Raw genomic sequence first — 14,899 nt, forward strand, 5'->3', positions numbered from 1 at the left:
TTTGACTAACTTTTTAACAGCTTTTATTGTTCTGGTATGAAAGTGTTTTGATATTAATCATCTAGACATTTGATGTAGACAAACAGATGATTAAGGTTTTCATCCCGATGTAAGTACATTTTTAACTTGCTTGTGACGTTACTTTTGGTGTAACTTTTGGTTCATTTCAGTTCGACATTTGATAAATTCAGATTACCAATATTTGGTTACAACATCATATGAATTGTTTTTTTTGTAATCTTGATCTGCTTTCACACCAGTTGTGAACTGCATGTCTCCTTGGGAACGACTTGTCCGTCAACAAGTCCTCCCACTGGCTGTTGTACATTATTTCCCCCATGTAAAAGGGCAATATATTTGGGTTATTTAAGGGTGTTTTTATTTAAATCATTGTCGTTCTGATGGGTTTGATTTTTTTCTAATTCTACAAATATCTGTTGTTAATGCATGCGAAAGAAAAGGTAACTTTATAAATTCCAAAATGATGTTTTTTTTTTGTTTAATGTAATGTGCGTTTTTGACATAAATGAAATTTTAATGTGTTAATTCCCCAATAATAATTCTACAATCTAAACTAAAAAAAATATGAAGCATTTTGTGTGTTCAAGCATACCGTTTTCTCTTTCTTGCGTAAATTAAGACATAACTGTCTGGTGAAGGTTAACCAATATTTATTTTTATAGTTTGATTAACAGAATATATGTTTGTTACAGTCCCCGCTTCGATATTTATATATAAAGTCTTGGTTTTTTTTTGCTTGGTTTTCGTTCTTTGGTGTTTTTTTTTTATTGTTTAATATATAGGATGTATTATTATTGTGGGTAGCAAAACATGGACTGCGTCAGGTCTATAACAGGGAAATCACCAAAACAGTGACTTCATTTCAAACTATTAAAGAATTATTTTTTACTTGAACAATCATATCTATCAAAATAAATATAAATGGCGAACGTTGCGGTCCAGGTATGACATAAACAACGGTATCTTTCAAACGTACAAAAAAATATTAAACAATGAACGAAAAAAAAGATAAAACAGAGCAACCAACGACAGGCACAACCCCAAAACTTTAACATTATATAGTCTCATATGGACTTCAGATAGGAACTGAATGTCTGCGTCACAAATGACATGTGATATGATGCATAATTAATAAGTACCACTGCAGAGAGGCAACCTAAATGATGTACTACGTCACGGCCATGTGTCACCCATAATTGGTGTATGCAAAAACAAAGCAGAATATGAAATGAAAACGGCAAGAGAAACTTAAGGTGGTACCAAACACCTTCACTAAAATTAATTTGGCTCGTTTAATTTTCATAAAATTTTGACAAAGTATTAACTTTGACCCTTTGACAAAATTATAAAAATTTCTAAAAATTTAAACCAACCGTTTGATCAGAAAAATTACACTGGATCTGAGCGTCACTGATGATCGAGTCTTATGTAGACGAAACGCGCGTCTGGCGTATAAAATTATAATCCTGGTATTTTTGATAACTAGTTATATAGCACTTTGACAATCACTAATTTTGAACATTGAAAAGCTTAATATTCCTTTAACGACGCAACGTAATCAAAAGGTTTAACTGGTTTATTAGAGTTAACTCCCTGTAGTGTTAGATACCACCTTAACCCAATAAAACAGTGCTTGAGTTAAATAACCTTCCTCAACTTCTGTAAGCTCATGATGTTATATTAAAGTTCGTATTGACCATAGTTGGTTTAATTTTGGGGGAAACTTACTTTTTCCGATGATTTAGTCTTGTATAGAAAGCATTTAAACAACTAATTTCCCCGAAAAATTGTACTAATTAAAATCTTGAATTTGCTTATAACATTGCTCTTGCTTGATTGAGTACAAGGATTTCCTACCACAGATAAGGTAACCTGTTGGAAAAATGTTAATTCCGGAGTCAAAAGTCAGTTATATGAAAATGAACTATTCTGTACTGGTCTGGAACCTTTTGAATATTATCTATGTTTTATTTTGTAACCTTTCTGGTTACTCAATCACTTTAGTAAGAGTAAACGGAGATTTCGTATAAACGGCAATGAAACAACATAGTTAACAGAACAGTTCAATAGTATACCGTTATATTTAATCAATATTTCTTTACAGGCGTACAACATCTTGCATTTAATCAATTTGCAAGTTTGCCTGTTAAAATTAATCAATTCACATATTTTCAACAATTGCGTCCAATACGAGTGTCGTATTAAACTCCTGCCCTTTAATGGTTGATAGCTCTGATTTCCACTGGCTTGCCATGGTATCATAAAATTTGTCCAGGTCGTTCAAAGACCAAGGAATTGACGCATCTTTAAGACTTTGAACAAAATAGGTACTGAAATCAATTACTTCTGTTTGGTTTAATGTTCCTGATGTACTGTCAAATGGCATCCATGACCCCCAGACGATCTCAATACCATTTTCACTTGTAAAATTTGTTGCAATTGCAATGTTTTGGTCTAGAAGAGTTTTACCCATAGTATCACCATCACCTGTCCAACAGCTTGGAGGGGAACTCGTACACGAACCATTCTCAAATACGTTTTGTGGTCCTGATGCATATGTGTGGGCTTCTATCATCAAATAGGTATCATTCTGGTAAATTGTCGGGTCTATTTTTTGTAGGCCTTCTGCATATTTCTCAGGAGATGCAAGAATAAGAATACGTTTCTCGTTGTTTCCACCTGTTTCGCGGATGATTTCAATGACAGAACGAGTCCAATCATTATAGCTGGATGCGTTTTTACGTAGGCTGTTTTCTGCACCAATTTCATTAAATAGGTTAAATGATACTCTGTAATCTTTATCCTTCAATTGCATTGCAACAGCTTTCCACCAATCAAAGTAACCTTGTCGATATTCCTCGGTGGCATCGAGTGCTGCTGCTTGGTTTATCCAAGAAATATAAGGTGTAACATTAAGACTAAGGCAATCATCTACAACCGTCTCTAAATCAGCTAAAAAATCTGTCATATTTAAACCGTCAAGATCTTGTCTGCATCGTAATCTCAAGTTTGTGAATCCTCTTTCAGCAACATCTTCGACGTCCTTTTTATCGTAGACTTCATCAAAATTTAATTGTTCAAAATATGTGGTTGCAAATCCTTGTTTCAGCACAATTTTGTAATCCTGAGGTGAAATTGGACTGCTTGAACCAAATACTCCCTCTAGGCTAAAGGAGCACAGAACCACTAGCAAAAGCAAAACCATCTTGGTAGGGCGCTTGTCTGTCTTCTATCTCTGTGTGACTTTAAATCGGACACTATAGATAAAAAAAGACATTATTGTTGGATAGCAGAATTTACTCAAATAAAAAGTATCTTTAAAAAATAGTTTAAGTATGTACAAAGACAAAAGGCTAATTTGTGTCAGTATTTAACCACTCCTGAACCTTAAACATCATCATGCATTAATCCTCTATGTTAGTCCTCTCCCATGTGATATACTAGTATTTTAAGAATTTAGAAATGCATCAAAAAATAATAGAATGACAAATAACTCTAGCTTGCACATGATTTTGATGTCCTTGACAAGTAAAATCACAAAAATACTCCGAGGAAGATTCAAAACGGAAAGTCCCTAATTAAATCATAAAACACATCAAACAAAAGGACAACAACTGTCATATTCCTGAAATTTGCCTTTGATAGTTGATTAGTTATACAAAAAAAAGATAACATCACAAACATACTGAACTCAAAGAACAATCAAAACGGAAAGTCGTTAATCAAAGCACAAACAGATCAAACGAATAGATTACAACTGTCATATTCTTGACTAGGTACATAGATTTGCTTATGTAGAAAATGGTGGATTAAATCTGGTTTTGAAGCTAGCTAAAAGTTTTACTTGTATGACAGTCGCATCAAATTCCATTACACCGACAACGATGCATGAACAATACGAACAGTCACAATAGGTAAAAATTTCATAAATCCACCTCTATTCTTTACATCTTATACAAATAATGTTTGTGACCTCTATCAAGGGTAAATATCATAGGCAATTAAACAAAAACGTTATTGTAAGTAACAACTGCTATATATTCACACAAATGGCCTAGGAATATCGACAAGGTTATTTTACATATATATCTTTACATAAATACACAATATTTAATCAAGTAAAATTATTTCAAGGATTTACATGGTGCTTGTTCGTCTAGTGCAAATCGTTCAAATCGTTAAATTTTTTATTACAGTCACCAGTATGGATAACTTAAATTTGTTTTTTTATTGTATTTTTTATTTACAGTTTGACGTCCTGCACTGTTAAAAGTTTTTGCAAGAAAAGTGGGCATTTTGCCACATGTAGAGCAGAATCTGCTTACCCTTCCGGAGCACCTGAGATAACCCCTAGTTTTAGGTGGGGTTGGTGATGCTTATTCTATAGTTTTCTATGTTATGTCATGTGTACTATTTTTTGTCTTTTTCATTTTTAGCCATGGCATTGTCGATTTATTTTTGATTGGTGAGTTTGACTGTCCCCCTGGTATCTTTCGTCCCTCTTTGGTAACAGAAAATACAAATAAACTCAATTTTTACCTTAATAATTAAAAAACGAATTTTAAAAGAATTCGAGTCGGTAATTATCACAAAAATTCGTCTTCATTCAAAACTGTGCCATGAATAAGCTTACAATAGAAACCAGGATAGAGGTATTTAACGTAAGGGTATGTTCGGTCTACAAAAGACTCATCAGTTACACTCGAACCAATAAAGTAAGAGGTTTAAGAGCATAAAGAATTCAAAATTCCGAATACAAATACAGTAATCTATGATAAAATCATGTTAATTCTTATTTCTTACCTTGAAGACCGTACTTTGACCTATAATAGTTATTTTTTGCAAATTGTGACTTGGATGGTGAGTTGTTTCATTGGCACTCATACCACATCTCCTTTTATATACTAATGAACCAGGTCAACAAATTATTATTAATGTGTTCAACATAGTAAAATGTGTAAAACTCTTGAAATAAGCACAATACAGGATACGTTCTGATTATCTTACGGAATTGAAATGATGAATCAAATGGGTTAGTATGAAACAAGAAATAAGTAATTTAAAAAATACATTTAACTAACCCATTACGAAAGACATTAAAATACCCCATTAATGCATTCCAGTTAAAAAAAATGTTACAGAATAAAACATAATAGGCAAAGAAAGAATAGAGAATAATTGAGTCCTTAAAGAATGAATGCCAAAATTACAATATAAGGTAAAATATACTGATTATTGTAAATGACAAAGTCCTGATCTAAATTTGTCATTTAAATACAGAAAAAGTTCCTTTTATAAAGATACAGAATAATGAGCGAGAAAAAAGGAATACAGAAACGTGGGACTCCTCACACATACTTTCCTAAAATGAATTGTACTTAGTCGAGAGTAAAAAGAATTTACTCACCGTTGTTTTAAGCCTACAACTTTAAATGTCCTGCAGAATCAGTGTACACGTTTGCACTTTTTTATTACTAAACTTTTTAAAAAAGCTTATAAATCCTTTATTGCAATCTATTAGTTAATATGTAATTATATGCGCTGTTCCGTATGATTTTGTGTATGTGGATGTTAAATTAGACATGAAGCAATAAGTTATAGAATGACACATATATCAGAAATGCACATTTTATATTATGCAATTCCAGGTTAAAAAGACATCAGTCAAAATTTGCAACTGGTGCAGTATAATTGGTTGCGTTTATTGCGAAAATTTGATCGTTGGCGAAAAAAGGCGTTATTTCCATTATGACTAATAACATTTCAGCTGGTACCCAACACGCTGGATTTTCATAAAATTTTAACAAAGTATTTACTTTGATACTTAAACAAAAATATAAAAATTTCAAACATTTTGATCCAACTATTATATCAGAAAAATTACACTGGTCATATAGCAGTTTGACAAACACCAATGTTGATCACTGAGAAGATTGATATTCCCTTTACAACACAACGTAATTAAAATGTTTAGCTAACTTTACAGAGTTATCTCCCTGTAGTGAAAGGTACCATCTTAAATTAAGAGTTTATGGTTCTAAAAAGTTATACTAAAAAATGTATCTTTTAGAAGTTTCAGTCTCGTTGAAATCTCGTTCTCGAATTATTCCCAAAACATGTGATTCAAGTGGAAAATATCAGTGAATTTAAAAAAAAAAACATTTACAATTAAACTTAACTCTGTGAATAAAAGAGTATTAAGAATGAGTAGGTTTTCAGTGATAAATCATTCAAATTTTATAACCAATCAAATCAGTCTCATTAGCCAAAATGTTAAAGGTAGATGAGAGGTACATGAAATAATTTTACCAAAAAACATGTACATTCCATACCTTTTTTTCTTTTCAATTTTCTTAGATATGTATTTTTCAATGATCTAAAACAAAGAAATTGAAATAATATGCTTTTGGTTCTAAATAAAAGGTAAAATACTAAATTGACAGCATGATAAATTTGACACGCGAAAAAAGAAAATAAGTCAAATTTATTCAGATTGGTACAATTCAACTTTTATTTTTTGTCTATCTGATGAGTTAAGCCCTTTTCAACTGATTTTTATAGTTCGTTCTTATGTTGTACTCTTATACCACTGTCCCAGGTTAGGAGAGGGTTGGGATCCCGCTAACATGTTTAACCCCGCCACATTATATATGTATGTGCCTGTCCCAAGTAAGGAGCCTGTAATTCAGTGGTTATCGTTTGTTAATGGGTTACATATTTGTTTTTCGTTCATTTTTTACACAAATAAGGCCATTAGTTTCTCGCTTGAATTGTTTAACATCGGTGCCTTTTATAGCTGACTATGCGGTATGGGCTTTGCTCATTGTTAAAGGGCGTACGTTGACCTATAATTGTTAATGTTTGTGTCATTTTGGTACTTTGTGGATAGTTGTCTCATTGGCAATCATACCACATCTTCTTTTTTATATAAGTGAAAGTATGGAATAAAATTGAGAATGGAAATGGGGAATGTGTCAAAGAGACAACAACCCGACTGTAGAAAAAAACAACAGCAGAAAGTCACCAACAGGTCTTCAATGTAGCGAGAAATTCCCGCACCCGGAGTCGTCCTTCAGCTAACCCCTTAACAAATATATACTAGTTCAGTGATAATGAACGCCATACTAATTTCCAAATTGTACACAAGAAACTAAAATTAAAATAATACAAGACTATCAAAGGCCAGAGGCTCCTGACTTGGGACCGGCGCAAAAAATGCGGCGGGATTAAACATGTTTGTGAGATCTCAACCCTTCCCCTATACCTCTAGCCAATGTAGAAAAGTAAACACATAACAATACGCACATTAAAATTCAGTTCAAGAAAAGTCCGAGTCTGATGTCAGAAGATTAAACCAAATAAAATAAACAAAATGACAATAATACATAAATAACAACAGACTACTAGCAGTTAACTGACATGCCAGCTCCAGACTTCAATTAAACTGACTGAAAGATTATGTTTTCATCATATGAACATCAGGCACAATCCTCCCCGTTAGGGGTTTAGTATCATACCATTATAACATATATGAGAAGAACATAACCCGTGTCATGCCAACAACTGTTTTTTAATAAATGTGTTTAGTTCTGACGAATGGACCATATAAGTGAATCAATATTAACGCCAAAAATGTTTAATTGTGGAACTTATTTTTTTTCATGAAGATTATCATAGCCTAAAAATGGGTACAAATTGATAAAAATAGGAAAGTCATTCAAATTTTGTAATTTCAAAAGGCCGTAGCAAAATGCAAGTGCACTGAAAAGCTTATTTATTCACCAATTACTTTTTGCAGTCATAATTGACAAAAAAAAACAGGTTAGAAAAAAGTGTGATTCTAGAAACGTTTGACTCCTCAGAGGTATTCAAAATATTTATGAACGAAAAATTATAAATGGCAAATAAAATCGTCTATTTCGAATGTTACAAGTTAAAATAAGTCATACACACCGAGATTAAGATTGTGAACGTCATATGCGTTGTTTGCTTTTACAAAAGAATCACCAGTGACGCTATAACTAAAAGGTTAAAAAGGCCAAACAAAGAATGAAGATGGAAAGCATTGAGGAATAAAAATGTCGGAAGTGTTCTTGAAAAATATAGATAGGTAATCTATTCCTGAGGTAGAAAAGCCTTAGTATTTAAAAAACTCAAAGGTAATATTTTCCTTGGGTAAAAAATCCCTAAAATTTGTCAAGAAGATCCGACTTACCGTTGTTATGAATTTACAACTGTTATTGTCCAGAAAAATCTGCGTTTGTACTCATCTTATGACTAAATCTCCTTATATATCATATAATTCCCACATTGAAATAAACGTTACATTTAATTAATATATATAAATGCCTTATACCGTATGATTCTGTTATCGAGCATGTTAATTTGAACATTAAATAAATTAAGAAGAAAACACATAATGCAGCAATGCACATTTTTATTTATGGCTTTTTTAGTTTGAATGGACAATAATGGTCGACACAAGCACCTGGTGCGTTAAAATGGGTACCGTTAAATGAAACTGAAACGAAATGTTTGGTCAAACCTTGAATAGGCGTTTAATGCCATCACGATTTTATATTTCTCAAAAGATGACTAAGAACATTTAAAGTACAAGTTTTATTGCACAGGATTCAAGGTTTTGAAAAAAAAATCCTCAGTGCTGTTGAGTTAAATATTCAAAGCCCAAAATATAATAAAGACGACATAAATCTATATCAAATATAAAGACAGAATCACAAAAATAATATACAGCAATAAGTGTGGCGGGATTAAATAGTTCGCAGTATGACCTGGGGCACTGGTGTTGTAGCACAATATGTGATAAAACTATAAAGATCGGTTGAAAATGGCTTAATAAGTTGTCAAACGTACCAGGATTTTAATTTAATACGCCAGACGCGCATTTCGTCTACACAAGACTCATCAGTGGCGCTCAGATCAAAACACTTAAAAAGCCAAGTAACAAATACAAAGTACACATAAACAAGTACAAAGTTGAAGAGCATTGAGAACCAAAAATTCCAAAACGTTGTACCAAATAAGGCTCAGGTAATCTACTCCTGGGATAAGAAAATCCTTAGTTTTTCCAAAAATTCAAAGTTTTGTAAACAGGAAATTTATGAGAATGACCATATAATTGATATACATGTCAACACCGTAGTGCTGACTACTAGATCGGGGACGAAACGTCCACCAGCAGTGGTATCGACTCAACACGTCAGATCGATTAAAAGCAAAACAGTAAGTAACAAGTATTTCATGTTTTCTTTCATATTTTGATAATATGTTCAAAGGATCGTTAACTTTGCCGTATCGTTTTTAAATTTCTGAGCTCTGTAAACAAATCAAGTTTCCGTAAACAATTAGGATGAACTTCCTCGTTTGAAATAAATTTCAACAGGTACAGCAAAAAATAGAAACCAAATCTTTGGTATCTATAGAACAATGTATTAAGGGTGTTGTTAAGTAATGTGTGGAAAAGTATTTCTAACGAAATAATACACATATTTGTACATCCAACATTCATGTTTCTATTATGATTTTGGTTGGATAATCTGTTATGTCTTAGCGTTTGTAAACCAAATAATTATAAAGTTTTCTTTCCATAACATCATTGTCATGAAAATTGTTTTGACGAGTATTGTGTAATAATTGTAGAAAGTTCGAGATTAACTGTTGTTACTGAAGCGCTGATATATTGTGATGTATGTCGTTGATGGAATATATTAGTTGAAATTATGCAGTTTGCATGTTGTGTCGACTTTTACATTATTTATTTGTACGCTTCTCACTGATGATTTTTTTTGTGTATGTTTGTGCTGTATGTCTGTCACGTAGGTTTGGCTATCCATAAAATCAGGTTCAACCTTTAAATTTCCTGTACCATGTCAGCAATGTGGCAGTTGTTATCAAATAGTTTTTGTATCATTTCTGAAATTGATACGATATATTTATCAACAAGGTCTTCTTATCCTCCGATTTACTTTTTAGATAAAAGACGAGACGATTTTTGACATAACCCTGGTTCATCAACTTTCTGTCCAGAAATGTTTATCGCATATGCAGGTGAATTTGATAGTAGTATATTGCAAAATAGGTGGGAACATCACCATTAAAAATAATGAGAAATAAGCAATAGGAAAAGAAAATCGAGAGATACCCGTGTAAAAATGAAATATATGAATAAAGGAAAGGATAATCATAAAAAGTAAAATCACAAAAATACTGAACAAAGAGGAAAATCAATTCGGAAAGTCCATAATCACATGGCAAAATCAAATAACAAAACACATCAAAAACGAATGGACAAGAACTGTCATATTCCTGACTTGGGACAGGCATTTTCAAATGTAGAAATAACCGTTATATTTGATTTCTGCAAAGCTTCATTTTGTAAACGTCGGAAGTATTAAAAAAGTGGTTTATCGGTATAATCAATTTGTCAGGATTTGTTTTGATTTATCTGGCTTGCGCTTAATCAATTTTCTGGATTTGTATCTAACTGTAGCCGGAATTTCTTCTTCCAGCTTTCTAATTGGGTCATTTGACTTGGTCTTCTGTGTTTTGAACTACAATAGTTTATGAATTGCATTATACGTATTCTTCAATTTAACGCTAAAATAACCAGAACCACATTTTGATGCATAGAAAAGAAACTTCGTACTGGGTACTAATGCCCCTGTTTCTATGAATATTCAACTGAACAAAGGATCAATACCAACAATCGTCACCATCGAGATCAACAACCTACTAGAGTCAAATGCGTGCAATTTGAAATAATGTAGAAATTGAATTAATTGAGTGAAAAAAATAGGTTTGTAACTGAAAACAGTGAAACAGATTGCTATATTCATGATATCAATTAATTCATATGCAGATTTCCGAAAGACTTTATTTACTTTTCATTTGTATATATACTGAGTGCCAATGAAAATGCAACACTTTTGTTTTTCAAAAAAATCTTATAATTTTTATTCTATTTATATGAAAACTTTGTATAGTTTGTTTAAAATGACTTTTATGACAATTGACGACAACTTTACGGTTGAGTGATTTTTGGAGCAAATGAGAAGTAAGGATTATTTTGAACGGACATAAACCGAGTTCATCGCTTTTCAACATACGCACCATTTTCACGATTTTGTCATTTAAAGCTTGGCTAATGTCATGAATTTTCCCGCCCTTATTTTAAGGAAACTGCAATAAACATCTGAGTAAATCCCAGGACTGTCTGACAACCAGCGACATGCAGTTTTGGGCATGATCCAATGAAGCCTTTCACTGCATACAATTACGAGAAGACTGAAGTTGTAGCCTCTACAATAACCCAAATCATCCACAAATTCAACCAAAATGGATCATTTAATGATAAGCGGCATCCCGGGTACAAAAAGCAAGACACGCTCAGCCAGACCGATACACTTGGTCTTAAACATATTCGATATTGACTCTGATGGGTGTACAAAGGTCACGAGAGTTCAATGGTGGTCACAGTAGATCCTTTGGAGCAATTTCAGTAAAGCACCATTTGCGCACTAATTGTTAAAGAGCACAAAAGTATTTCCTTAGTGACATCTAAGCGGACGTAAGACGTAAATATCGAATTCTGTAGACCAAAAATTATTCATTGTGTACCAAAAACCGTCGGTGGCGGTTACATAGACATTTGGCACCCATCTTGGCCAAAAATCATGTGTTTCGACCGATTATGGTCCGACCGAGCAAATGTCGCATCAGGTTGGACATGGTTTAGACGATGAAAACCACAACCAATATCATAAAGTCAGATTGAGTTTGATATGCGGGACAAGTGGAACAACATTCCTCGAGATCACATTAAACGTCCGGGATGATTAACTCCACGGTGCTGTCGAGATTGCGCTGCACAACGGAGTTGTAACATGTTTTGTTAGGACTGTAAGTTGATGAATCGACATTGAATGTTTCGTTTACCTATAGCGTCTAAAAGATGACAATGAAACATTTTTGTTTGATATCGATCTATTGTTAGGATTGTTAATTTTCAAAAACAATTAATTTTGAAAAATTATCATTTGTAATATAAATTTTATTTTTGAAAAACCAAGTGTTGCGTTTTCATTGGTACTCAGTATATAATTCAATTATATTTGAATAAAGGAAATTACAACGTATGTTATATGTTTCTAGAGAAATGAGGGGCCACTCCACCACTGACAAGTGGTGATCAGTATTTCGGTACTGACATGATTTAACAAAGTTTTTTTAATATTGTCCGGTTATAAATTTTCAAATTATTTAGAACTAAGGTTTTAACTTCCTCATGCAAAGTTGAATTTAGATGAATTTGGCTTTTTATTCTAGGTATTTTTGTCATATAGCTCTTCAGCGGTTTCGGTACTTTTACATCTTCGGATTTCAAATGTTTGGCTTTGAGCGTTCCTGATGAAAGTAAATCCAGAAAAGCGCTTCGACGCATAGAATTATTAAACGTGTCGTCTTCAATTTGTTAACTGTTGTTCAATAAACCGTTATTTATATTTAATGAAAATTTAGTATCAATGTTGAACCATACTCACTTTTTTCCAAATTGAATTGTTAAGTGCGTACTTCAACATGTATTTGCACTTTTAGGGCAACAAAAATTATAGTCATCATTATCTTGATTTGAAGAAGAACTTATCGCATTGCAGTTGATTTTAAGATCTGGACACAATGCGAAAAAATTGGCAAAATAGGTTACCGATGTCAAAATCTCATAAGGAAACTACAAATCAATGTTACAAGCAATAATTGAGTGAAAAGCAATAATTGAGTGAAAAGCAATAATTGAGTGAAAAGCAATAATTGAGTGAAAAGCAATAATTGAATGAAAAGCAATAATTGAGTGAAAAGCAAACTGAACCATCAAAGCCTCGATACCAGAAATCAGCAACCATAAGAATTAACGGTCAGTCAAAATGCCACATTCGGGAATTGGACTCAACTGATAAAATGACAGATAAGCGGACTTCTAAAGATCAAGACGGCAAAAACATTTTACCAGTCAACTAATTTGAGATGTGATCGTAAATTCATGTACTGTGGATTCGTTGGCTACAAATTTTCGTGGGTTTCGTTGGTACAGGTGAACCACGAATTTAAATGTTCATCATTTTCTATCAGGTTAAATGGAGATTTTTTGCAAACCACGATATTAAATATCCAAGAAAAGGCAAATTTTCGCAATCATCGAAAATTGGTACCCATGAAAAAAATGATTCCACAGTATTATTGGTATCCACATAACTCTATTGTATCAAGTTTGTACAAGGAAAACAACCCTGTTAACTATGTCCTACAATTTAAACATACAAGACACAAGTATAAGTTGAGATATCTATAAACACCATTTGATTGGGTAGAAGGTATCATGAGGTATGTAACTGCTTGGAAATTGAAAGAGTGTTGAAATAATCCCTTTTGATAAACATTCTAGTTTAAAATCCTTAATGATTCAATGTCAATATCGATCAAGATGCGAAGAATGCTATTAAGGTTTGGTAATATCATTAATGAAGTTCCCTTAGATATATGCAATGCAGGTGTTGAAGGCCGTACTTTAACCTATAATGGTTTACTTTTTAAATTGTTATTGGGATGGAGAGTTGTCTCATTGGCACTCACACCACATCTTCCTATATCTAATTACTAAACAGTGGATCATCCAGTATCAGGACATCATCAACACATCTGAAAATCTTGGAAAATGCCTTTTCTTTTGTCTTTGAAAAGGAAGCCGGGTCCGTTCGCGCTATTCACGTTCGCGCCCTTTTACTTTCGCGCCCACATTTTTTGGGTTTTGTGGGGTCTCACTAATCAGCGACAAGATGCGACAAGAAGAATAATTTTAGCGACAAGAAAACATTTTTTTTAATTATAATTATTAAATATAAAAAAATATGCATTTAGTCTTTTTTAACATATGGGCAATGAATTGATTATATTTATTATTATATTGATAGATGAAGAAATTAAACATTTGTGAGGAAGGGATTTCGTAGTAATTTTTTATTATTATATGAATAGATGAAGAAATTAAACATTTATATTAAGATCAAAGGAAATGCACACGCTATAAAATGAAAATAAAAACAAAGATTTTTCACCTTTCCTCTGAAGGAGTTATTGAAACAAAAACATGAAATATCATTTCCTTTCTAACTATACAATTCATTTTTCCTGATAGGACCAATGTTAGTTGTGACTGCACCCTATAAGGAAATCAATTGATTCCTACTAGTATATTTGTTGTCATTGTCTCAAAATAAAGTGAGACAACATGTTTTTTGTGTTTAATAAATCGATCGTATAAATCTAAATCATGTTTCGGATAGTGGTTTGCTTAAATATTTGTAATCATGGTTTCTAAATAAAGTGATATTCTGACAACGGGATTTTTTGGATGGAATAAGTCTAAATTTTTTATCATTTTTGGTTAGTGTACTGCTATAATTTTTTGTTTAATTGTTTCAGATCAAACAATTATCTTATGTGTTTTTCATTTAAAATTTTCAATGTTTTATTCATACGAAGCTAAATACATGCAGTATTTACATCAAAGCAATTTTAAAACAACAATCATGATTTTCTAATTATTCAACTGGAACTTGTTTTTGATTTAGGTGCGAACGGACTTTAGGTACGAACGTGTAGGGTACGAAAGGGTATTGGGCGCGAACTGACCTGATACCTTTGAAAAGGTGCTACATACATTTTGCGTAATACATTAGCACAAAAAACCTGTTGAAATGAAGAACACAGGTACGAAAAGTAAACTAAAATAAGCAACCGTCAACAAACCACAACATCGAAAGATAATCATTATTCATTAAATAAAGCGGAAATGAACTATGTA

At 32.5% G+C, this 14,899-nt stretch overlaps 1 protein-coding gene across 1 annotated transcript; it reads right to left on the minus strand.

The window, feature by feature from the left end:
- Positions 1 to 2,166: 2,166 nt before the first annotated feature.
- On the minus strand, positions 2,167 to 3,226 carry LOC134682129 (cellulase/esterase CelE-like). Its single transcript, XM_063541712.1, has one exon. The coding sequence runs from the start codon at positions 3,224 to 3,226 to the stop codon at positions 2,183 to 2,185; it is 1,044 nt and encodes a 347-aa protein (XP_063397782.1). The 3' UTR covers positions 2,167 to 2,182.
- Between the last annotated feature and the right edge of the window lie 11,673 nt (positions 3,227 to 14,899).

This window comes from Mytilus trossulus, chromosome 8, assembly GCF_036588685.1.
Source record: "Mytilus trossulus isolate FHL-02 chromosome 8, PNRI_Mtr1.1.1.hap1, whole genome shotgun sequence".
NCBI lineage: Eukaryota > Metazoa > Mollusca > Bivalvia > Mytilida > Mytilidae > Mytilus > Mytilus trossulus.